Here is a 23,804-nt window from a genome sequence, read left to right as displayed (position 1 = left end):
AAAAAATAAATGAGTCATATCTAAATTTTTGAACAATGATATGTTTTAGGGTTTCTCAATCATAACTGAACCCTATGTTATTTTGGACTTTTTTTTAATACGTCGCGTGTTTTAGTAATGTGTAATTTTGAAAACTATAAGTGGAATTTAAGAAAGTATAAAGGTTCTAGGATTTCTCTGTAACCGTTTCTCGTGCAACTGCACAAATTCGTATTTAGTTTAATAACCGAACTTGTTCCAGAGATACAAATGCTTGTTGGCGGCACAAGTTTTATGGACAGCTTGGACAGAGCCGGTTTGAAGGTGGATTTGAGTGATCGTGTAGTACTGTAGTATGGGTGAAGTGGTAATTATTAGGTAGTATCACAGTAGATTAGTTTGTAATTAACTGTATTCGTATATATTATGAATGGCTTGAGTTACGTATATGTAATTTTGCTGCCTTCGAAAAGGCGGTTTTATTGTGTAATGTCAATAATGGAAACTGCAGTAAGTGGCATCCTGTAGTACTGTTAAACAGAGAACATTTACCTACAGGGCTTTATAAACTGGTTCATATTCGTTCAATTATTTCATCGTTGCATTTTATTTAGAGATCTCTCATGTGTAATCGTCCATTTAGTCGCTACTTATTGTATGAAATGGAGATCTTCACACGTTACAGATCACAATATTATTTGTTAAACATAAATCGTATTAGTTAAGTTTCCTCATAGTGCTACCTATATGTGTTTTATTCTGTTGTAGTGCATCCTAAAGCCTTCACAGCCGTGCAAATCGGAATGGTAGTTATAAAAGGTAGTTAATTTTTCGAAGTTGTATGCACACCTCAGCAGATAAGCGGTAGTGCATTTTATTTCTACTGATCAGCCAGACTGATATCGCGTTTGGAAGCACGCGAAACGTCCAGAATTGCCGTAAACGATGTGTGTTTCTCAACGTAATATAGTTTTCTTGCAATGGCATTGTCATAACGAGAATGCGTATGTTCATGAGAATGGGTGCTCTCAATCCTAGCTGACATGAAACGCTGATTGGAAACTAATGGTATTGCACACGAGGACTCGGTGATATAAGAATTGCATGGGAAAGCATTAATTTCTCGTGCCCCATATATGATGCCTAAGTACTGTAACAATGTATATTGCATTTCTAAAGTGGTAGCCTGACCAAAGGAGCACATTTCAAGTTAACAGGAATTACTTGTACCGGGGAAACTATTGGAATCTTAACAATTTGTGTGAAAATTTCAGTGTTTCCTCCTGTTTGTGTAATGTGGAGGAAAAAATTCTTACGGGTTCTGGGTGGGGGGGGGGGGGTTCATTAATGACGTGTAACTATATGCGTTTAATAAAATCTAGAGCAAACAATTGGTAATAGCTGTTTGCAAGTCAACTGTGCTTCTGCCTTGAGTTGTTTTGGGAATTTGTGATTTGATCCTTGCCCCCCTCGTTAATGAACTCAGTGTCCTAAACTATTGAATCCCCATGTCCAGACAGCATAGAAGGAACAAGTGGTGAGAGTTATAGAGCACTTTGTTATTGTAATACAGTACTTTGTTGCAACCAGTGTACAGTCATTCTCTCCCAAATATGATTAAAATAGAATCGACATAATGATTATGAAATTAAAATGGGATGTTTAAGCTTGCAGAACACTGTGATAAGGTTTCTCAGTATTTAAATGAAGAAGAGAGTTGAGAGGGGATGGGGAAGCAGTGGACATTTCACGTTTGTTGTGCTATTTTGAAACTATTAGTTCATGCTTTAAAACTTGCCTAGATAACTGTCTGGAACCTTAATCTAAGGAATGTCTTTGTAAGCTTTAATAGTTGTGTTGTAGCAGTAGTTCCATGGTCAGTGCTGCTGTAACAGTAATAATATTGTGTAGACCTAGCATTACACACTAAAAACTGAGGTCACGATTTAGTTTTGAACATTTATTAAACAAATGGTGTAGGTCAGCGATCTCGTGTTTTGAATGGAAACCAAAAGTTTTTGACCAACTGCTTTGTGGAATGGGATTATGCTTGCAACATCTTACAGTATCTGTGTATAGGCTTCTGTGCGGTTTGAATTGCTTGCAGTAGACCTATTTATTTATGATTCCAGTTTTTAGGCCTGTCATTGAATTGTCATTGTGGGTTTTTGTGTGGGCGCGTGCGTGTATGTTTGGGGGGGGGGGGCTGGATGTATACAGAACTAGGGGTAAATGAAATTTGTTCTCAACTACATGGATCAGTTTAAAAACAGTGACGTTCATGATTATAATACCAGAAAAAAGAAAGACCTAACAGTATTCTTTACTCAACTTATCTTTGGCACAGACAGAGGTAAAATATGCTGCTATGAAAGTTCTTGTCAAATTACCAGATGAAATAAAATGTCTGACAAACAGCAGTAATAGCTTCAAAAATAAATTGAAATCACATCTCCTTATGTACTGTAGCTGAATTATTGAATAGGAATAAGTAAATCTACAAATATAGTATATGCATTTTGTGCCATTTAAGGTAATGGGGTAAATAATAGAAATATTAACCTTTAACTCTCTCTTGTTTCATATGTGCATTTCTTATGCACTTGACATGTTCCACATCATAACAGCTATAGTACCATGTGATCGATCAATGGAACATGCAACTAACTAACTAACTAACTAATTAGTTACTTTGGAAAAGATTGTACCAGTTGTGTGACAGTTGCAAATGACAATCTAAAATACACTGGTTGAGGGGGATAGAAATAAGTATTTGAGATAACAGGTAACTAATATGGAAGTAAGGACTTTAGAGTAGCAGATATGTGGAGTCATTGATAGGCAAACTAAAAAAATGGAAGCTGTGCTAGTTTTGAGAATAAATCCTGGAAATACGGAAGATTCAGATCCCGCCCGTCTGCTTTGACCCATGACGTCTCAAATATGGCGGAAACGACCATAAACTACGATGCCAATATGGCGCATATAAAGTCGGTACGTACACATTATGAGAACGAAAATACTTCGAAAACGAAACACACACACTTTCCACAAAAAGCCTAATGACACAAACGGGACAAGTGCGGGATATGGGGTGTTTTTGGGTGGGGGCAAACTAAATATAAACAAATTTAGACACCCACCCCATACAAAACCACACAAAACGACAAAATAAACAGACATCACAAAACTCCCCAAATACAACTAAACACAATATCATTTGGAATCGGACACTTCCCTTGACCTATATAGCTCAACAGCAGCTCCCGATCCCATAAATTAGGATCACTCACTTCCCTTGGCCTATATAGCTCAAAAACATCTCCCGATACCAATATCAACATACACAGCCACACATTGGGATCAAACGCTTCCCTTGACCTGTGCACTGTTAATTTTATCTGTCATATCCATTCCTGAACAAGAACAACAACCGATTAATTTTACTAAAATTACCACATGATGTACAGCGAACAACACTAAATTAACCTTCACACAAAATCGTTAACTCACTGAAACGAATTCCACTACAAACACAGCCGACACTCGAACACTTCTGGATAATGAGCAAAAGCAAACTGAGCCCATTACACCACACAAATGAAAACCCTGAACATACCACCAGAGAGCACAACAAACCATGACACGACTAAGTCTACAAACACGCCACACTCACAAACCAAACTCCGCGCCGTCATGACGTCACACACAACACCCTTACGTCACGGGTCAAAGCCGACGCGTGGGTTCGGACGCTTCTGTCGACCCTAAATCCTTTGTCCTCTTGGTGTGCACATGCCTCATCGCTCTCTTGTGCATAACATGATTATGACATGGAGATATGGATCAGCAGGGCTGACAGGCTGGAGGAAGGAGAAACAGTTAGGTTGAAGATATGGGGACAGTGAGTTAGTGGAGTTTACAGCCAGAGAGTTATGAGAGCCAAAGTATGTTTTGCAATGATAATCCCTTTGCATGTAGTACAGAGTAGCTGGTGCTGGAGTGATGGACACAGATTGCAGAGTAGCCATCGAGATTGAGCATGTTGTGCTCATTTCTGGTTTTACCCAGCTTTCTGTACCCATAACCATTTGAGTTTGTGCTTTCTATTAGGGCTTGGAGCTCTGGCTATTTCCCACCACAACTATGACAATTTAAAACTACAATACAGATTGTTGGTACAACTACCTTAGTGTGTTTTTCCTGCCCCCTTTTAGATGGATGCCCTTTCTGTGGTTTCCTGAGACCCTTTAACCCAAAAACTCGCCCAGTCCCTTCCACACAGCCCCCTCACTAGCCATGTAGTAGTTTCGTGTATGTAGTGTACTCTTGACCTATTAAGTGGAACCTGGAAACCCACCACCTGGTGGTGCAAGTCAAGGAATCTGCAGTCTACACAGTCACAGAACCCCCTGAGACTGATTCAGACCCTCCACTTGGCTCTGCACCAAAGGATTGCAGTCGGTTCTGTCGACGAAGCTGCAGATTGCAAGCTCTGCCTTAATCTCGCAAGCGAGACTGGCAGTCTTTACTGTTTCTGCTAACCACCCGAAACCAGAGAGAATATCCTCCGATCCAAAGCAACACACGTCAGTGGCACTGACAAGGGCCACCACCTGCAGTTGGCTGCACCCTGTACACTTCATAGCATCCGGAAGCACCCTTGCCACATCCGGAATGATTCCCCCCTCCCTCGACATGCACATGGAGTGCACACTGGCTTCCTTCCCCTCCTTGGCAGTCTTATTCCTAAGGGGCCCTATTACGTGCCTAACGTTGGAGCTCCCAATTACCAGCAAAACACACACACACACACACACACACACACACACACACACACACACACACACACACACACACACACACACACTCCTTGCCAGCAGCCTCAAGCTATGCGACTGAAGCCAACACCACCTGGAGCTCTGAGTGAAGGGTCTCCAATTCACCTGTCATCTGTACACACCAATCACAGTTCCTATCCAGTACTGAAGTCGCTCCTGTTTGTAGCTCATAAAAATATGTAAAAAACAAATGGTGTACCCACCTTATTAGTGGCAGGAAGTTGAGGTGCTCTCTAAGTATTATTGTTTGGAGTTTGAATATTTTACTGCTCTTCCTGATCTTATGTTTCACTATCCCCAAGTAAGTGTGTTGGTAAGTTTGTGAAGTGGCACTATGTATTCACAAAACTTGACAGGCAAGTAGAAACACTCATCTGGAGTAAGAGCACTATGTCTGACTCAGGCAGCACAGCAAATCATGGTCAGTCTGTGCATGAATGACTGCAAAGAGAGAGTGAATAGAGAAGGCTTGTCATCTTAGCTGTACTTTAACTTGGGATGTGAGTGTTAATGGTGTGAAACTACCACTGTTTGTCCAATGTCTCTCACAAGGAAACCAGCACACATTAATCTGTGACCCATTTGTCCATCATTGCTCATATTGAATGGTGCAAGAGGCAACATACCCTGGCTAGTCTTGAGCTTGTAATAAATATAAGTGGAGCCTCACCAATTCTGTACTCTAGTTTCTCTATTATTTTTCCCAGAGAAAGGCCTTAGCAACCGTGGTGAAATAGTTTTGTTCATTTAATGACAGTTATATGTGACATGGCTCGGCACTCGCGAAACAGCTAAGTTAACTGACTCCAATTGGAGAGGTCTATGCATCTGTATATAATGTTCATTAGTTTTTATGATCTATGTTGAAATATAATTTTCACATATCAAATAGTTTTGTATGGAGATGTTATGTTGGTTGTGTATTGTTTAACACATATCTGTTGTTCATTTATTTCAGAGAGCAGGCTGTACTGGGAGTTGCTGTGTATTATTTTATTTGGTCATAAAAAGCAAATGACAGACTGAGTGGAGGTGAAACATCAACACACACTATTTCCAGTTGGAGTTACCAGTGAGGCACTGCAAGACATCCAGTTACAATAAGTAAGAACAAAACATGCTCATAATTGAAGTTGGGGTACAGATATCTGCAAATAGAGCTTGTAAACTATTGGGTACTTCATTTTTCTGAAACTGTAGAATTCTTTAAAAGAATCACCTTGCTAAATATGTGGGCCTGGTGATAGCAAACTGCCTGACATAATAGGAAAATAGCATTTTTGATTTACCATGAGAACCAAAATTTGTCATTTAATCACAAGACTTCAATTTTACCAAATAGCTAATATGGAAGTGAAGCAAACCACTGGCATGTTATTTAAAATCATTGTAGAAGTGTAATACACTTACACATGCTAAAGAAATGTGACCACTGAGAAATTTTAGTCTAGAGGATGTCAGTGATAAAACATACAAATCACTTCATTTAGCAAACATTGCATGTTAAAAGAGCAAGTTTGTAGAGGAGTAGTGCAGTTTATGAACAAAAATTATTACTACTTTTGGACAAAACTACCAAATATAAGTTGAACTGGGAAGTGGAAAAAACAAACTGACAGTTTGTATTGCCCTGTTAGTTTTATTTCCTATCAAAATGGCCAGATTTCCTTGGCAAATTAATAGTTATATGGCCCAACTATGTTAATTGTTGTGTGCTACTTTCATCTCAGAGTTTTGAGAATTGCACTAGATTCTGAGATAGTTGTTAGACAAAAATATTGATTTTATTCTCTGGAATGGCATAGAGCAAATGTGAGCCAGTAGTTTGTACAGGGACTCGCTGCACAGTCCCAACTGCAATTATAGGCAGGTGTAGCAGCAAATAAAGAAAACTGGTTAACCCGTCAATCAAGTTCCAAAAGTTCTAGCACTTGTTCTGCAGTATTTCTCAGTTGATTTTAAAGAAACTCGATAGTCAAAGTAGCCTCATACTGGCAGATTGAAATTAGGCGAGTATATGCAGAAATCTTGCATTGCTATTCTAGGTAAGATACTAAAGGTGGTGGTTTGCTTTCCTCCATCCTGTTATAAAGTGTGAAATCTGTATCTGTGTTTTGTGGATGCCTGGTGAGTATTTGTACAGTGTATTTTTGGGTTTGTGTTATTAAGGGAAAGGAGCAGTTGTAAACCGGTGCCAAAGCGTAGCCTACTAGGGATGGGAGAAACCAAAGGGTTAAAACTGATACTGTTATTTTAGTTCTGAATAAAGGATATTTTTTTTTTTTGCTATAACAATTCTTTTATTATTTTTTGTTAATAACTGTGTAAAAAGAACAAAATATTAATTGGCCATAGCAGTGCTAAAATTTGTGGTTCTCAAAAAACCTTCTGTAGAAAGTGAGTAATTTTTATTAGACAAATTTAGATTGCTTTGAAATATTGCTTTATAATAGAAAATGGGAAAAGCAGTCATCCTAATTTAATGAGAATGCTAACAGAAATGAGCAGCAGGCAGATGGGATAAGAATTGGTACAGCAAGGCTGAGACATTAATGTATCTGTTGTCATGTAGCATGGCCTATGGTACGCATGTACATGTAGTGTGCTAAGCTTGCCTCCATGTGGTCAATATGGTGGTTTTTCACTGTCATCGGACACCCATTGTATTAAAGTATGGCACAACTCCTCATCTTGGAAGTATTTCATGAAGTGTGTATCAATGAAGTACAGTGCCCCATTTGCTTCAAAAGATTAAAAACGGCAGCCACAACAAACTTGCGAGAATTTGTTCACACTTAACTATTGAAATAGAAAGTAGCTGAGCTTGTAGCCCTTGAAAACGGACAGATTAACATGAAACCGAGTTCTTCAGTCTCGGTATAGTGAGTAGAAAAGAAAGTGTACTGACTCCCCTTGTTCAGGGGTTCCACCACAAGATATCAGTTGCTCCGTTTGTGACCCATGGATGTATGTGTTACTGCTGCAAAAATAGCACAAGTGCTCATCTGTTCATGAAATTTACAGTGTGCATTGGATTGAGCCTCTGTAAAGTTACACGGAACACACAGCATGTGTTCCAAACCTCTGTCTCGGTTCTTCTGTTGCTAATGTCGAGCAAACATCCGCATTTGGCTTACATGTGATGTCAATGAAAGTTGACATTTATGTTAAGTTTCTACAGGAAGATAATGAAAGTTTTACAGAATTGTACTTGTGCAAGATGAGAAAGTCTATTACTGACAGATCATCACTGCAACTCGTGTACTCCATGATACCAAAACAGTGTTGCTGTACAGAAAATAGCTGGACCCCATTGGATAAGTATTGAGATATTCCAAAGGCATTGCCAGTAGTTAATCTTCGAAGTTGGGGAGTTCATTCAGAAGCAAAGCTGTTAGTTTTTATCGGCGAGAATGCTTCTCCATTTCATTAATGGTTTGTGAGACTCTCTATTTTTGTATACAAAGCATCACTGCAAAAATAAAAGTGCATCTGCCAAGTTGTTCATACATCGAATGAACAGTCCCATTGATTTGCTACTTTTGAATCATTTTGCTTTAATTTTCTTGAAGAATTTTATTCCATTGGCTACTGAGTTACTGCAGGAATGATCTTTCATCTGTTTGTTGAAATTACTTAGGATCAGAGTGAGTGGAAGTTAACTTGGGGCAAACTTTCAATTCTGTGAAAGTATCTTGTCAGTAAAAATTGTAGTTGTCATCATTAAAAAGTAAATCAGTGTTATTACATCAACTGTTTCGTATGCACTTTATGGCATGAATATCACCTGAAAATGCCCATATTCTTCTGGTTTCATCTACTACATTTGATAGAAAGCAGGTATCTATTTTTTATGTCGGTAATTTGTAGCCATTGCCAGACATTTTTATTCAGTTTACTACTGCAAGAAGAGAATGCAGTATGTTTCATTCCAGCTTGCTTTGACTGGTTAATTACTTGATTCAGTGTATGTAAGAAGTCACTAGGAGTGGCCTTGAGACTTGTATGTACAGCAACAGGTTTAATCTTATTATGCAACAGAGCTTAAACGTGAACACTAGCAAGTGATTTGCAAGGTTATTATTACAGTCCAGAATATATTCCCCTGAATCGAAGAAACCACCAACTTCCTGTGAAGTGTTCCTGAAGTGTAACTTTTCTTGGAGCTTAACTTTACCCAGAATCAGCACCCCTTTGTTTTCGTCATGTTCTTCCCGAAAATAATCCTTAATTGCTTCCACAGCATGTGTGTTAATTCTACATGAGCATTTGAGATCATTTGCTAAATTTCAGGGACTTGTTTCAGAATGCTGTTGCAACAATCTGTACTTCAGACAACGTTTCTGTCCATTGGGCTACTTAATTTTTAAGAGCATGCTGTTGAGAAGAAACTCATTTATCATGCCACATTCCTTTGTTGTTTTTCAATTGGTGTTTCCTTAACATAGTGGCAAGTACAATTTCTGTTTGTTACAGACCGTGAGTTTACAGTGGTCTAAGACATTTGACTAAGCCATCTTATGCTTTCCATTCGAGAGATACATACACATGAGATTGATTTCAGCATTCCCTGTTCTTAATTTGTTAAATAACTGCAAAACTTCCTGTTTCTTGCTCTTAGAGTTATTTGTTAACGTAATCACTGCTCCGTCTCAGAACTAATCCATTCCCTACAGTTTCCTCAACAGAATACACTGGACTGACAGACGTCGCAACGGCGTCTTGTTTAATGCCGGATTTCAGGCAAGGGTAGTACACGTCCCCTTACGGCCTTGTCAAGTTGGGGGGGGGGGGGGGGGGGGCTTGGTGAACACGCCAGAAGACATTGCTGAGGTTTTAACTGAACACTTTTTTTATTGTCACCACATAATTCAGATAAGCTCGTGTCAGGTGTTCTGTAGGACTGCGGAGATGAGGAAGCTCAATTTCTTCTTGCATAATGGGGAAGTCTACAACCTTCTCCATGTGGCAAGTGGAATCAGCTTTGTCTGTAGCCAGTGACATTGCTCCAGGACCTGGTGAGATCCATTATGCCATGCTTTGTTGTCTGTGCCCTGAAGCAAAAGGACAGCTCCTTTCTTGTGTGTCAGATTTGGTTTGATGGAGAGTACCCATGATTTGGAAGGAGGCAATATTAATTTCATTCTGGAAACCAGGCAAGGACCGTAATGCTCCTAAAAGTTACCGGAGTGTAGCTGTTACCGTTTGTATGGTTAAGACTGTTGGATGCTCGGTTAACCACCACGTCATCTGGCTGCTCGCATCCCGAGGTCACCTGAGCTGCTCCCAGTGTGGTTTCAGGCATTGTCGTTCCACTCTTGACAACTTCATTCTACTGGAGTCAGCGATATAAGAGTCCTTCTTACGCTGAAACCATTTGGTTTGTGTGTTTTGTGACCTCAAAAAAACATAAACACTACTTGGAGGTAGAACATCCTTCGTCAACTTCATTATTGGAGACTACGTGGATGCCTGCCACTTCTTATCCAATCCTTTCTCGAGGACCAGCATTTTCAATATCGTATTGACGATGGTATTTCTGACTGCTTTGTTCAAAAGAATGGTGCCCCCCCCCCCCCCCCCCCAAGGCAGTGTCACACTGTTTGCCATCGCTATCAGTGGCATTTCCTCTGCAGTCAGGAGCCCTGTCAAATTCTCTTTGTGGACGACTTTACAACCTCCTATTTTTCCTCTGATCTTAAGACGACGACAAGGCAGTTACAACTGACCTGATGCTCATTGAAGTTTTAACCAACCAGTGCTCACAATGGGGGACAATATTTTACAGTTTTCAAAAAATTGTGCACTATTGGAGTTTATTATTTGACTCAAAATTAACTTGGCTCCCACACCTGAAAAACCTATTAGCAAAGAGCTTCCAGTCTGAAAAATCATGAGTAGCTGACAGGTCCCACCTCCTGCAGTTTTATAGGACCTTTGTTTGATCACGTTTAATTTATGGCAGCGTGGTCTGCAGATTAGCCCATACATCCTACCTCAAGACGTTAGACACTGTCCTCCATGGGGCATTTGTATATCGACTGGATCATTTTGTAAAAGCCATGTTCAGAGTCTGTGTGCAGAGGCTGGTGAACCACCACTCTGGATTTGACGACATAGCCTTTTGGCTTGACAGGCAATGAAAATCTCACCATCACCCTGGTCATTGGCGTGTAGTACAGTGGTCCAACTCACCTTTGAACAGCTGTTGAGAAAATGGCCCCATATGGCCAAGCCATTTGTGAAACATGCTACAGACTGTCTCAAGGCTCTGGATCTATCAGACTTCAAAATATACAGCTAGGAATGGTACACATTGCTGCCTTGGTGTCTTCAAAGGCACTAAGTGATTTTAAGCTGGATGCAGTACAACAAAAGTTGTTCTCCAGATTATGTTTTTACTACTGTTTTTGTCCATTTTAAGTATGTACCACAGTTTTATCGTTGTTTATACAATGTGTCCCAGCAAGAGACTATCCTCGGTTGACCTGCTGTTTTTTCTGAAAGGGGTTTGAAGTGTGTCATCCGGAACAATTTACAGATGATGATGCGGAATTACATGGTATTCTGATGGCACTGGAAAGAATTCAGACATCACCATATAAGGTTTCTTGTCTGTTCACACTCACTTAGTGCACTACAAGCACTTCACCAAATGTATCCCGTAAATCAGTTGATTCAGTTCATCCATGACTCCTTATAGCAGCTCCAATTCTGTGGCAAGGAGGTGGTCTTTTGCCGGGTACCTGGCCACATCTGGATACAGGGAAACGACATGGCTGACAAAGCCTCCAGGGACGCATGTTGGGATAGTTTTGTCCATCAATGTCCCATCCCGTTGCACACCAACATCTAATTTTCTGACACACATCATGCATCAGTGGGAGACTGAATGGTTGCAGGTGACAGAAAACAAACTGTGGTCCCTCAAATCAACCACACAGGCATGACTGAATGAAAGGAGGTTCTGCTTACCAGACTGCACATTGGATGTAGCCCTTTAACACACCACTTCCTCCTCTGGTGGGAAGATCCACCACTCTCTGAAGGTTGTGGTGTGCGAATTCAGTTCAGCGTATTTTGGCATCGTGTGTCCTATACACTGATATTAAGGCAGCCCTCTGTCTCAATGGCAATCTGCTCATCATCCTCGCAATACTGATTCCAGTGTTGCGAGAGTGGTGAAATTTTGTGGACTGTCAGGCCTCATCCCTAAATTGCTGGGGAAGGAAGACAGACTTTAATACATTATAATGTGCTCGGCATATGGAGACAGCCTTCGTCCCCACCCATGAGATTGGCATGCTAACATTTCGTCAGGGCTCCAATGACCACGATGTTGAGCTTGAGTGCCCCTCACCTCAAATCATAATCATCATTGATTACAACCAGATTTTTTTAGCTAGAATTTCAAAAAATTAGAAACGGTAGAAAAATAATTGTGATTTCCCCCACCCCCCCTAGTATTCAGCTATTTATCACTTTTTTGATGGAAACAAAAGCAGTGAACGGTGCCTGTTTAAATTGATATTTTGATTCTATAAATCTTGAAACTGAGGCAGTCAAAAAATTTATAGTTATTTGTTTTCCTTCTTAGTTAAAGGAAATAATGGAAATAAAAAACTAAGAACCAGTTATTTCAGGAACTGGTTATTATAGCGGTTTTAAGTCAGTTGAATTCGTGTTAAAAAAACTAAAACTGGTTGTTTTCGAGATAATGGCCTCTCAGTAGTAGCGTACTCCTCGTAAATGGCATAAAGGGGGCAGCCGGGCTTAACGTTCTCATTCATCAACAAATGGGTCGCCGTCAAGTGTGTCGTGTCCTCACTTCATGACACTGTGGAGATTTGGAATTTAATCCAAGATATTAGCACAAAGACTGGTGATCTGAACCTTTAGGCCACCACATCTCCCCCCCCCCCCCCCTCTCCCCCTCCTTCCCAGTCACATACTGACGAAAATTTTCAACTACTAGAATTTGATGAGCATACCTCAGAGTAGAGTGCCTCCCCACAAGCGCGTCTGCAACATGCTTCTGCACAAGCATCTTTTTGCAATGTTGCCTACAGAAGTGGGTTTAAAGAAACTCATCAGTAATGAAGATTCTTTTGAATCTTGCAGCCTCATATGAGAGCTTAATTTTTACTGAATTTTTTTCCAGTAGTGGCCATGATACTTCAACATTAAGTAAACTATCCCACAAAAGATGAATAGTTTGCAATGCAAAATGTGCTCCCTGTGTGTGTCAGAATCATTGATGAGAACCACACTACTTAGCAGCAGCCGCCTTGCTGGTGGAAATTCTAGCCGCAGCTGTCTGTGCACTTCATCATGGATTTGAGCAAATTGTGGAGATCGTAGGATTCTTTACATCGTAGGATTCTTTACATCGTAGGATTCTTTACATCGTAGGATTCTTTACATCGTAGGATTCTTTACATCGTAGGATTCTTTACATCGTAGGATTCTTTACATCGTAGGATTCTTTACATCGTAGGATTCTTTACATCGTAGGATTCTTTACATCGTAGGATTCTTTACATCGTAGGATTCTTTACATCGTAGGATTCTTTACATCATAGGATTCTTTACATCATAGGATTCTTTACATCATCAAGCTGACAGCTGCTGTCACAGTTGATCTGTCATGGATTCTTTAATAATGAAGTTCCAAAAGATGTGGCTGTGGTCAAAATTATTCTTTCCTCGTACCCCATTGAATATCCAGTGGAGGTGCATTGTTTAGCAATAGCAACTTGCTTGGTAGCAAAAGGAGGATGGAGCATTGACGTATGATGTAGTGTTCTTTCACTGATCTACGTAAGCCATACCACAATGGCAAGGTATTTTGTAAATTTCAACCTTTGACAATAACATTGTTATGCATGTTGACAGTTTCAGATGGTGGGTGGAAAATCAGTTCCACTTGAAAATTGCAGAGTGGTTCTTGCTATTCTAAATGGAGTACTGCAACAAAAGGAAGAAAAGCTAAAAGAGTTTGCTGTCGTGCACTCCTCTTTACCCACTTCCTCATTCTTGATTTAACTGGTAGTGCCAGGTTAATTTGTCAGGTAGAATATCCAATTTCTCTTAACTCTGACTTTAGATGGGCGATCTCATTAGGCAAATTGTCTGTATCTGAGACTGTGTGAGGTAGGTGTACAAGTGTTTCAAGCATACTCATTGTTTGACAGATGATAACTTGATTGTAAAGATATCAGTGTATGTGGACTTCTGATAAACTGAATGCCCCCAGAGAGACTCATTTGTCTGTCTCCTAAATACCTAGGAAAGGCAGATAGCCATCTTTCTCTAATTTCATAGTGAACTGGATATTCTTATGGCTGGAGTTGAGATGATGTAAAAACTCCATTAATTGATCTTCTATATGAGGCAACATTGTGAAAAAATTGTCCAAATCTCCAAAATATGGTTTAAGGACTGCTAATAGGTGCTCTGCCCTTAGTTCATAAAAAGGTTGGCTGCCAACAAGACAGAGGGCTACCAATGACAATATTGTCAGTCTGCTAAAAATATTTATGGCTTGAAAATTTCTTTGAACCTCAATGCACCGGGAAATTTTAAAATCTTACACCAAGAGGGAGTATTTTGTCACATGATTAATTTACTTTATCTGCTTCATTGTAAAAGCTGCTACAGTTATTTTCAATGACCAGTGTAATAGATATTCATGAAAAGAGAATTGTTGGTGTTTACAACAACATAATTAAATCCCCAAGCGGTCTTCCCTTGCACCCACCCTGTCTCCCCTCCCTTGGGATTTTTTAAAGGTCAGTTTGGTTTTGCTTTGTTAGCTTTGCTTTGTTAGCTTGCTTTGTAAACTGACAATAAAAATGTTATTTTTCTTGAAAAAATTGCTTGAAAATTAAGGTGCATCTTATAGTCTGTACATCAGTTAACTATTTGACAGTTTTTGTAACAATGTTAAACAAAAACTTGTCTTCATGTAGTATAGATTAACTTGTCTTATCTGCATTGGTTGTTTAGTAATACCTTCTCAGGATTGCATCACAATGCAACTGTATTAACAACTTAGTTAGGTGGATTTCTGCAACTTTTGGTAAAAGAAGCAAAATTTCGTGCAGCAGTAAGAGAAATGTAGGTGTTACTCAGTATTAATCCTTGATGACACTTCTGACAGAAAAACAAAAAGTTTGGCAAAAATAAACCACCAACACCACTGCTGTTGCCATTTTGGCAACAACATAAAAAACCTAGTATAGTACATAAACAGTGAGATTCATCTAAATTATAAACATAGTGAAAAGTAAAAGGAGACACACAGCTTGAAATTTTGCTAAGCATCCCACCTTCAATTTCATCCATCTTAAACTTAAGTACTTGTTTCAAAACATCCACTGTAGTTGAAACTGAGGTTTGGGTGGGGGGTTCCTTGAAAGAAAGATGATACCACTGATATAGATTCATTGTTGCCAGATGTCAGCATTACACCAGACCTGGTTGATAACAGTTGAACCACAGTCATATTTTTAGCAATGTATTAAGTGATAGGGTGAGCTGGGTCACATCACCTGTTGGCTGAATTGCCCGCTATCATCTGCACATTAACTGAATCCTTAACCATCACATGCAGTAGAAGCTTCAGCTCATGATTCTTAACACCTTCTTACAGTCTTTCAGACTTTCCAAAGAAGACTTGGCTGCGTTAATAAGTCAGGGTGTATACAACCTGGGAAAACCGGGAAAAACTCGGGAATTTTTTAGACTGACTGGTAAGAATCGATACTCTAATAAACGATATTACTCTATCACGCTACTGCAGAATAATACTGCAACAATAAAACGTGAACGAGAAAAAAATATGAAAATAAAACATAAATTGCAAAGGAAATGTGCCATATACAACAACAACGAAATGTGATGCTGCTTTTGAACATATCACAAAGGAAGACTTCTTGCAAAGTTTACAGGACATGTATACATAGCTTAGCGGTGCATAGTTATGGGAGGTGACTATTTCGAAGGACAATAATGTAACTGTAGTTAATACTTCATCTACATTAATGTTGCAGGACTATTAACCGAACTTTGTCAGAGGTTGTACATGCACTGGCTTTGTTTTACGGTTGCACTATGGTGCAGACACTATAACGTAAAGTGACAACTGGCTCCGAGCATAAACATAATAGAATTTTTTCTGGCAGAGAGAAGGGGACTGCTGTGGGGAAACAAGCCCTCTTAAAGGGCAGCTGCCCTTGTTTAAAGTTTCTACAGAGGTGGAATTTGACGAATCGAACTTTGTGATAGACCAAGATTAGTTTCTTAACTTATTTGAAAACAAAAAAGAGAACAGTGAACAGCACAGAGCATTTGGTAATGAATACCATGTAATTGCTTGTTAATATTGTCAGTGTCCAACGATGTAGTTCAGGCCTGACCTCTACCAGTACGTGATACAACCGCAGTTCAGAACACCTGCCACCTAACACTGCCGTGTTTAAGTGCCCGTTTTTTATCAACTTTTGAACTTTCGCTAGCAGACACATGGTTCTTTGTTATAACAGGCCAGGTCCCCCTGCTGAGTACTATGTCGCATTCTGTGGTGTATCTGTTGTACAACCATTCAAACGCTCAGAATCGGTGTGACACCAAAGCAAAGCCCACTGACACATTGTTGCATTCATGCACTTTTTTAAGTTGCAAACTCATTCTTACACACAGTCTTGAGAAATTGTGCTTCACTTGATGATTTACAGTAACGGTAATCAAAACTGGAACATTCTCGTTTTTGATATTCATATGCAGAAAATAAAACTATTTCTGATAAAGTAAATCATCTGGGTAGAGTTTGCTATGAAATAGCATTTATTAGATAATTGTGCATTTTAAGGAAGAATTTGCATCTATACTCATTCATCACAAATTGTGTATTTTTCAGAGTGCTAGAAATTATGCAGGTATTGAAGAACTGTGACAGGTCAGTAGTACTTAAGAGTGGAATTCCATTCATCTGAGCCTTGGGTACTGAAATATTGAAATGAATTTACGTGTAGCAGATATAGAAAAATTGTAATAAAATGATTGATTAATCCCAGTCCTTGTGTGAAAAATGAAAACAGAAATTTCAGGTATTTTTAGATGTAATGGTAGGCATGAAATTTGTATTCTGTTAACTGCAGTTATTACTAAGGCTGATACCATAATTGCAGAAGGTCATCAGGTACATAAAACCAGCAGTCATTAAATGCAAGAGGTAATGATAAAAGTTTTAATTATCATCTTGTAAAAAATAGTTACATAATAAATTTTCTTTCCCAGGTACATTTTTGCAGTCCTGGTATGCACTGAAATCTCTGTGCTAAAGTACCACAGCAAAACACTACAGGAGCTAAATCAAAAGGGTATAGGCTATTAATAAAGTTAAGTATTATGGTGTTATTAGTTTCCTGCATTTGAAGGGGAAAAATGCTGCAACGATCTTATGTTGAGTTGGTGAAAGTGTACAGCAACAAGAACACATCATCATATGACATATGCTTATGGCATGGTCATAATAGTCTAAATGGTGAAGAACAAAGTGGCAGACTCCATCTCTGGAGAATGGTAATCATTAGAGAAGTGTAGGCCCTACTAAACAAAGGCAGCAGTGGAAATGTTAACAGCTGTCAGGCAAGTCCAAATGATGTCTTCAACCACCTAATCTCTTATATATGAGATTTGGGTGTATCACTAAGACACAAAAAAGATAAAGACCCAACCATCATCAGCCAAGGTAATGAAGTGTGGTTTTTAGGCCTGCTGTGGCATGGTGCTAACAGATTGCAAAGTGAAAGCTGTCATGGTAACTGCCCCAAATGTTTCCTCAAAGACAATGCCTCTGTGCATTCTGTATGGGTCACAGTCACACTTGCTGCTGCTACTGCTACTGCTGCTGCTACTGCTACTGGCTACTGCTGGCTATCAAATTTTTCTGTTCACCTCCCCAATATTTTCCAGTATAACACCAAATATCTTCATCTGTCCCAGATGCACTAAACATTGCATGCAGGAATTCCCAGAATGAAGATATGGTGATTTTTTTTTTTTTTAGGTGAAATGTTTCGTGAACAGCCAAAATATAGAATTGTACAAGAAAGTGCTGTCAGGGTAGGATGTCACACTGAAAGCTGCATATTTAGAGGTGTAGCAATTATGGAGTTCCATGGTCAGTTATTTTAAATGTTGATTTAACTTTGACTTCCCCTTTTATTTAGAACTGAAACAATAATAATAATAAATTATTATTATTATTATTATTATTATTATTACCTTTTGGGTAATATTTCTGAAAAATAATTGTGGGGAGAGTGTGTACTGACAGCAAAGAATTACTAAATGCTTTGCTTGTTAATACTGTTTAGTACTGTGATTTTATTGTATAGGTAAATTTACTTTCATGGTTGCTGTTTTAGGAGATCGTGAGGTATGAGTTCAAGCGTGTGCTACCGCTGCAATCGGGCAGGACATTTTGCTCGTGATTGCCCAGAAGGTGGATCCGGTGGTGGAGGATATGAGCGCCGTGGATCCAGCAATCAACAGAAATGCTACAAATGCAACCGGTTTGGCCATTTTGCTCGTGAGTGCAAGGAGGAGCAGGACCGCTGCTACCGGTGCAATGGTGTTGGTCACATTGCCCGTGATTGCCAGCAGAGTCCCAGTGAACCATCTTGCTACAACTGCAATAAAACTGGGCATATTGCACGTGAGTGCCCAGATTCTGCTTCATCTGGCCCCTCTTGTTACAACTGCAGTAAAACTGGGCATATTGCCCGTGACTGTCCTACTGGTGGCAGTAAGGCTTGTTATAAGTGTGGGAAAACAGGTCACATAAGCCGTGACTGTGACCAAGATACAAACTAGAGCTACCTCTAATTTGCATTATTCTGAATTTTCTTTGCACTCAGATTTACAGCAGTTGAATTTTTCAGAGGTAATAATAAACGATTTGTCATATGGTCCAGCCATCGGCTTAGTAGGGTAGAATTTGTCAAGACTGGCCCATTTTGAATGAAGCATTTTATGTTCTTGTAGTGGAGTAAGTGCCTTGGGGTGCAGTCAGTTTTCTCCATTGCAAGTTAGTTTTGATGTTGTAGAAAATCTACATAAGCAGGCGAACCAAGTTAAAGATTTTAAAGCTAAAAGTTAAAGCCTATTTGGTGCACTGATGTCATTGATGTGAAATAAGTATATTGTCAGTTGTCTGCAGCTAGGAATAGCTGTTAAAAAGTCAGCACTCTTTCATCAAAATTTTACTTTTACTCCTATTTCTACATTATATAGACAAAAAGGCAGGAAAAATGCTTTGAGTTAGTGGCAGAGGCTAGTTTTGTATTTGGATGTTAACAAACCTGTCTGGTGATGCCTTCTAAGGAGAGTGAGTGGCAAACAATTGGAAAAACAGAAATTATTGTCTATTGCTTTTATTTTCCATGTTACTTGTGTGACAGTCTTAAAGCTTGTCTAAATCATTACTCAGTGAATAGGAAAGAAATAATACAAATTGTTTAAATATTATTCTCTTGGAAGAGAGTTTTGTCTCCATGTGATGTTAATAAAGAGCTTCACAGCAAAATGTATGTTTTAATGTAACAGTTTGTCAACCAACAGGGAGATCTCAGTCCTGATGAGTGTAGCAAAGTCTCATTTATATCCAACAGTGGAGTGCCATAAAACTGAAAATCGAGCAACAGTAGCATCAATCATTAATCAACACACACTGTATTCATAGCGTGATGTGTGTGAATACCTCCATTAAATTTCCACTGGTTGTATGAATTGTGATCTTTTCCCATATTTTAACCCTCTCCTTACGTAATTTGTTGTAATGTGTGTCATTAACGATGTTTTTAGCTTAGATTCTTTATGTACATAATTTTTGGCCAAGCTTCTTCCTTAGCTATCAAATGCAGTCAGTATTCATTTCCTTAGTAGTGTCATGGAATATAAGGCATAATCATGCATATTTGCAATACTTCTTTTGTGTAGATAACTGAATTCTTCTCCCCAGGGTCCCCTCCTCCCGTCAACTTACTGTGTTCCATTATGTTTCCCTGAGTACTGACTCATTTCTAATTATCAAATAAATGTAATGATGTTAGCAGCAACCTGTTCATATGAAGACTTACCTGTTATTTTCCATGCTTGCATTGTGAAGTAACAATGTGTATTAGTTGTAATGTGGTGTAAATAGTTGTCAGGTCCACCAGTGAGTAACGACAGGAAAAATTGTTATAGTCCTTGCAGTACTAGGGTCTTGTGGAATCCCTCTAGTCCCCTTAGAAAAAGTTTTCATTCTGTAGATACATACCGCATTTACTCGAATCTAAGCCGCACCTGAAAAATGAGACTCGAAATCAAGGGAAAAAAAATTTCCCAAATCTAAGCCGCACCTGAAATTTGAGACTCGAAATTCAAGGGGAGAGAATAGTCTTAGGCCGCATCTCCAAATCGAAACAAAGTTGGTCTCATTGTAATAAGAGACACAATTTAAGTCGAATGAATGACGATACAGCTACAGTAGGTTGGTTCGAGTCGTAAGCTTAGCAGTTAAGCTTTACCAGGTAGCCATTGCTATGCGTCAGGCGCTCCATCCGTATTTATACGAGTACCCATTCTTTTTCGTATACTACGTCTGGTTTGAATTGATTGCTTGTTTTTCTTTGATCTGATAAGCGCAGTTTTCTTTGTTATAGGTGTTTACGTCACTCTAAGCTGAAAATGCATTACTGTACTGTGTCATGCATTGTTTGTCGCATTCTGATATTGAGGTTTACGGCCTGTCGTCGCTCGCGGCATGGCTTGCTTTTGTGCGCGCTACCGCCGTTTACAATTTTTTTAAAAAAAAAAAAGGAATCGTTTCATTAGCGAAACAATGGCAAGAGACTGCTATTTGTTGTTACTTGCACTGCTGCTTTCTTTGATAATGATCAACACGGACCAAATAATATACAGCGTATGATAGATGTTCTGAACGAGAGTTTAGCGAAAATTTTTCTCCGTTTGAAAATCTTTGCAGGCGCCTCTTTGGTACATTAGATTCTGCACAGAAATTAGTCATCTTAGATTTAAAAATCTAGCCAATTGCCGTGCTTCATTTCTGACTGTGTCACTGTTAGGCATAAGAATAATACGAATATAAACATGACATGATATGTATATTCTTCCGCGTTTGCTGTTGTCTCACTCTAGTTTCGTAGTTTATTAGGCAGACAGGTTTTAAATGAGATAGCAGCAAACACGAAACAATACATGGCAAAATGTTTATATTCGTATTATTCTTATGGTGACTAGAATACTGCATGTGATTCACAATTTATAAAAGTTCCTATTAGCAACCATCTCTTCTCACAGATAGGAAAAAATCCAGAACGTAGAGTTGGCCATACTGACAAACATTCCAAACAGTCTTGCCAGTCGGGTTTTCGTAGTACATTGAAATGCTGCTACATTCGAAGATGAACAACACGTTATTTATATTTACTTCGTTGGATAATGTATGAAAATGCAGTGGTCGATACTCGGGGCGGAGAAAAAAAAAAAGCTCGTCTTCCACTTTTAAATTTATTTACTGACGCAGAGGTTTAGGCATGGAGGTATAAGGAGGGGAGATGGCACTATGGCCGTCTGCTGTACGTCTGTTTGAAGCCGGTGGGCCGCCATGTTTGATTGGTCAAAACAGTGACAGAGCTCTTGTTAGAATTGCGTGTTCTTCATATTTAGCGTTATGTCTGCGAAATAATTTCAGATAATGAGTGTTACAATGTTTACATGCATAACACAACATCAGAATAGCTTTTTCAGATGTTTTCGTTTTGTTGTTAATGCGTTTTTGCCCCAGCAATACAACTCATTTGGTTTCGTTAACTTAAGTGTTTCTTTTGGATACGATCTTCGAATGATGAAAAATAACAGTGTACAAAGCTCTTTTCAAACTCAAATCACCTTTTACTGTATTTGTGTCGATGTAAACTGAAAGCAGAACCCAAAAGCTATGCTAGTTTACATACCGGATGATATTTCTTACTCGTTTACACATTTATACAAAATTTCATTTGTAAATACAAACATCAGTTGTGCTTTGTCAAGAAAAATAAGCATATGAACCCACAGAGCCCTATGAGCTGCATTGATCGGAAATCTGAAATAAAATAAGAAGAAAACAGTTTCACAAAACATAAACAAGGCCGCACATCTCACGAATATAAACTACAATATTTTACGAACGGGGCCACTTACGCATGGAACGTGATTCCTTTTAACTTGGTAGCACTATTCCAACGGTTAGTACACCCATAACCAACGCAAACCGGCATTTTAAAATGAAAAAATCTTCAGCAGCTCTACACAGTAGCACAATTGGAAACGAGTCTTCTGACCAAACTGCAATGGCGGAGCTCGGTTTCTGTCGGCTTCAAGCTTGTGACGTCATGGCATCTCCCCTCCTTATACCTCCATGGGTTTAGGTGCCAGTATTTATCTTTGTGCCTATAAAGAATGCCTGTGTAGTGCTACATATATTCGACGGCAGAAGTAAGTTGTGGCGGCACCCAACAACATTTTTCAGAACTTCCGCTTGCTTTGCACTCTATTCTAAGCCGCAGGCGGTTTTTTGGATTACAAAAACCGGAAGAAAAGTGTGGCTTAGATTCGAGTAAATACGATAGTTCAGTACTCAGCAGTTTATTAAATAGGATTTACCCATGGCAAAAGAACAGTTACTGAATGTGATGGCTGAATTGTATACTGCTGGCCAAAGCAAATATGACAGTGTCACCAGCAGAGTAAAGATATGCCGCTTCTGATTGTGTGTGTGTGTGTGTGTGTGTGTGTGTGTGTGTGTGTGTGTGTGTGTGTGTGTGTGTGTGTGTTCTTTCTGTAGGAACAAATCCCAAAGGTCAAGGAATTTGTCAGTACATGAAATTACAGCAGTCCAAAAAAGGGGACAAGATATAAGGTTATATACAAGGATTCCTCAACAGACTAAGGTGATCCTTTCTGAAAGCACATGGGTTACTACTAATATTTTGAATTCTTGTGGTAACTTATTGTAAAATGGATGCAGCAGATTATGCACATCTTTCTGCATCCAAATGCTGATTTAATTTATGCCTAGTATTGACTAAGTGAAAGGTGCTATTTCTTGGAAATAAGCTGATAATGTTAACAAGAAATGACATTTTGTGAGAGGCCAGTTTCAGAACACCAAACCAATGAATAGGGGTTGACAAGAGCTTAATGAACTAACACAATTTATTGCCTGAACAGCCTGTTTCTGGACCAAAAATTTCCATTGAGAAAGGGAAGAGTTACCCAAAAAATACCAAATGTCGTAAGTAAATGGAAATACGCAAAGTAGGTTACTTTTTTGTCAAACAATTACTTACTTCAGATACTGTTGTAATAGCAAAAATGGAAGCATTAAGTCTTTGAGCAAGATCTTGATCATGGACTGTCATAGTTTCACACATTTCAGCCCTTATGTGATGGTCCCCTGTAGGGTTTGACCTCCATTCTTCAAAATTTTCCTGAAGATCGAGCCAGTTGGGGAAGAGTGCATTACAAGTGCACCGTGCATCGAGATCTTTAGCCCAAGATCTCGTTGTCGCATTGCTGTCCTGCCCATTCTCCATCTCTTGGGCGAGGACACCTTCCTGGGTGCATTTTCCACCATACACTGTGCAGTGTTGATTCCTGCGTCGACGATGACCATGGACTTATTTGCACCTGATATCCAGCACGGTAGTAGCCAGTCCGTAGCGGTGGGGCCGCCATGTACTCTGTTGGCTGTAGCCCCCCTGACCACACAGGGATCACTCTACTGATGCCTGCACCGTTAACTCCCCACATATGCCTAGGGGTAGATGTCCGTCCGACTGTGGCATCGGGACTCCCGGCAAATGTCATCCTGCCAGGTGGCCTTTGTTGCAGCTGGGTGGTGCCCATGGGGAGGGCCCCTGGTCGGAG

The 23,804-nt window shown here is 39.4% G+C and overlaps 1 protein-coding gene across 1 annotated transcript; it reads left to right on the top strand.

Moving 5' to 3' along the window:
- The first annotated feature begins 126 nt into the window (after positions 1-126).
- On the top strand, positions 127-19,413 carry LOC126187146 (CCHC-type zinc finger nucleic acid binding protein-like). Its single transcript, XM_049928271.1, has 3 exons — positions 127-357; positions 5,779-5,924; positions 18,254-19,413. Exon 3 carries the CDS (start codon positions 18,267-18,269, stop codon positions 18,699-18,701), a length of 435 nt encoding a protein of 144 aa, XP_049784228.1. The 5' UTR covers positions 127-357; positions 5,779-5,924; positions 18,254-18,266; the 3' UTR covers positions 18,702-19,413.
- Positions 19,414-23,804: the final 4,391 nt, after the last annotated feature.

Source organism: Schistocerca cancellata, chromosome 1 (assembly GCF_023864275.1).
Source record: "Schistocerca cancellata isolate TAMUIC-IGC-003103 chromosome 1, iqSchCanc2.1, whole genome shotgun sequence".
Lineage (NCBI taxonomy): Eukaryota > Metazoa > Arthropoda > Insecta > Orthoptera > Acrididae > Schistocerca > Schistocerca cancellata.
Note: the sequence above shows the minus strand (reverse complement) of the source record. Positions and strands in the feature narration are given on the sequence as shown.

Bases quoted from the DNA above. Each gene is read 5' to 3' on its own strand.
- LOC126187146 (XM_049928271.1), top strand. From the start codon at position 18,267: ATGAGTTCAAGCGTGTGCTACCGCTGCAATCGGGCAGGACATTTTGCT.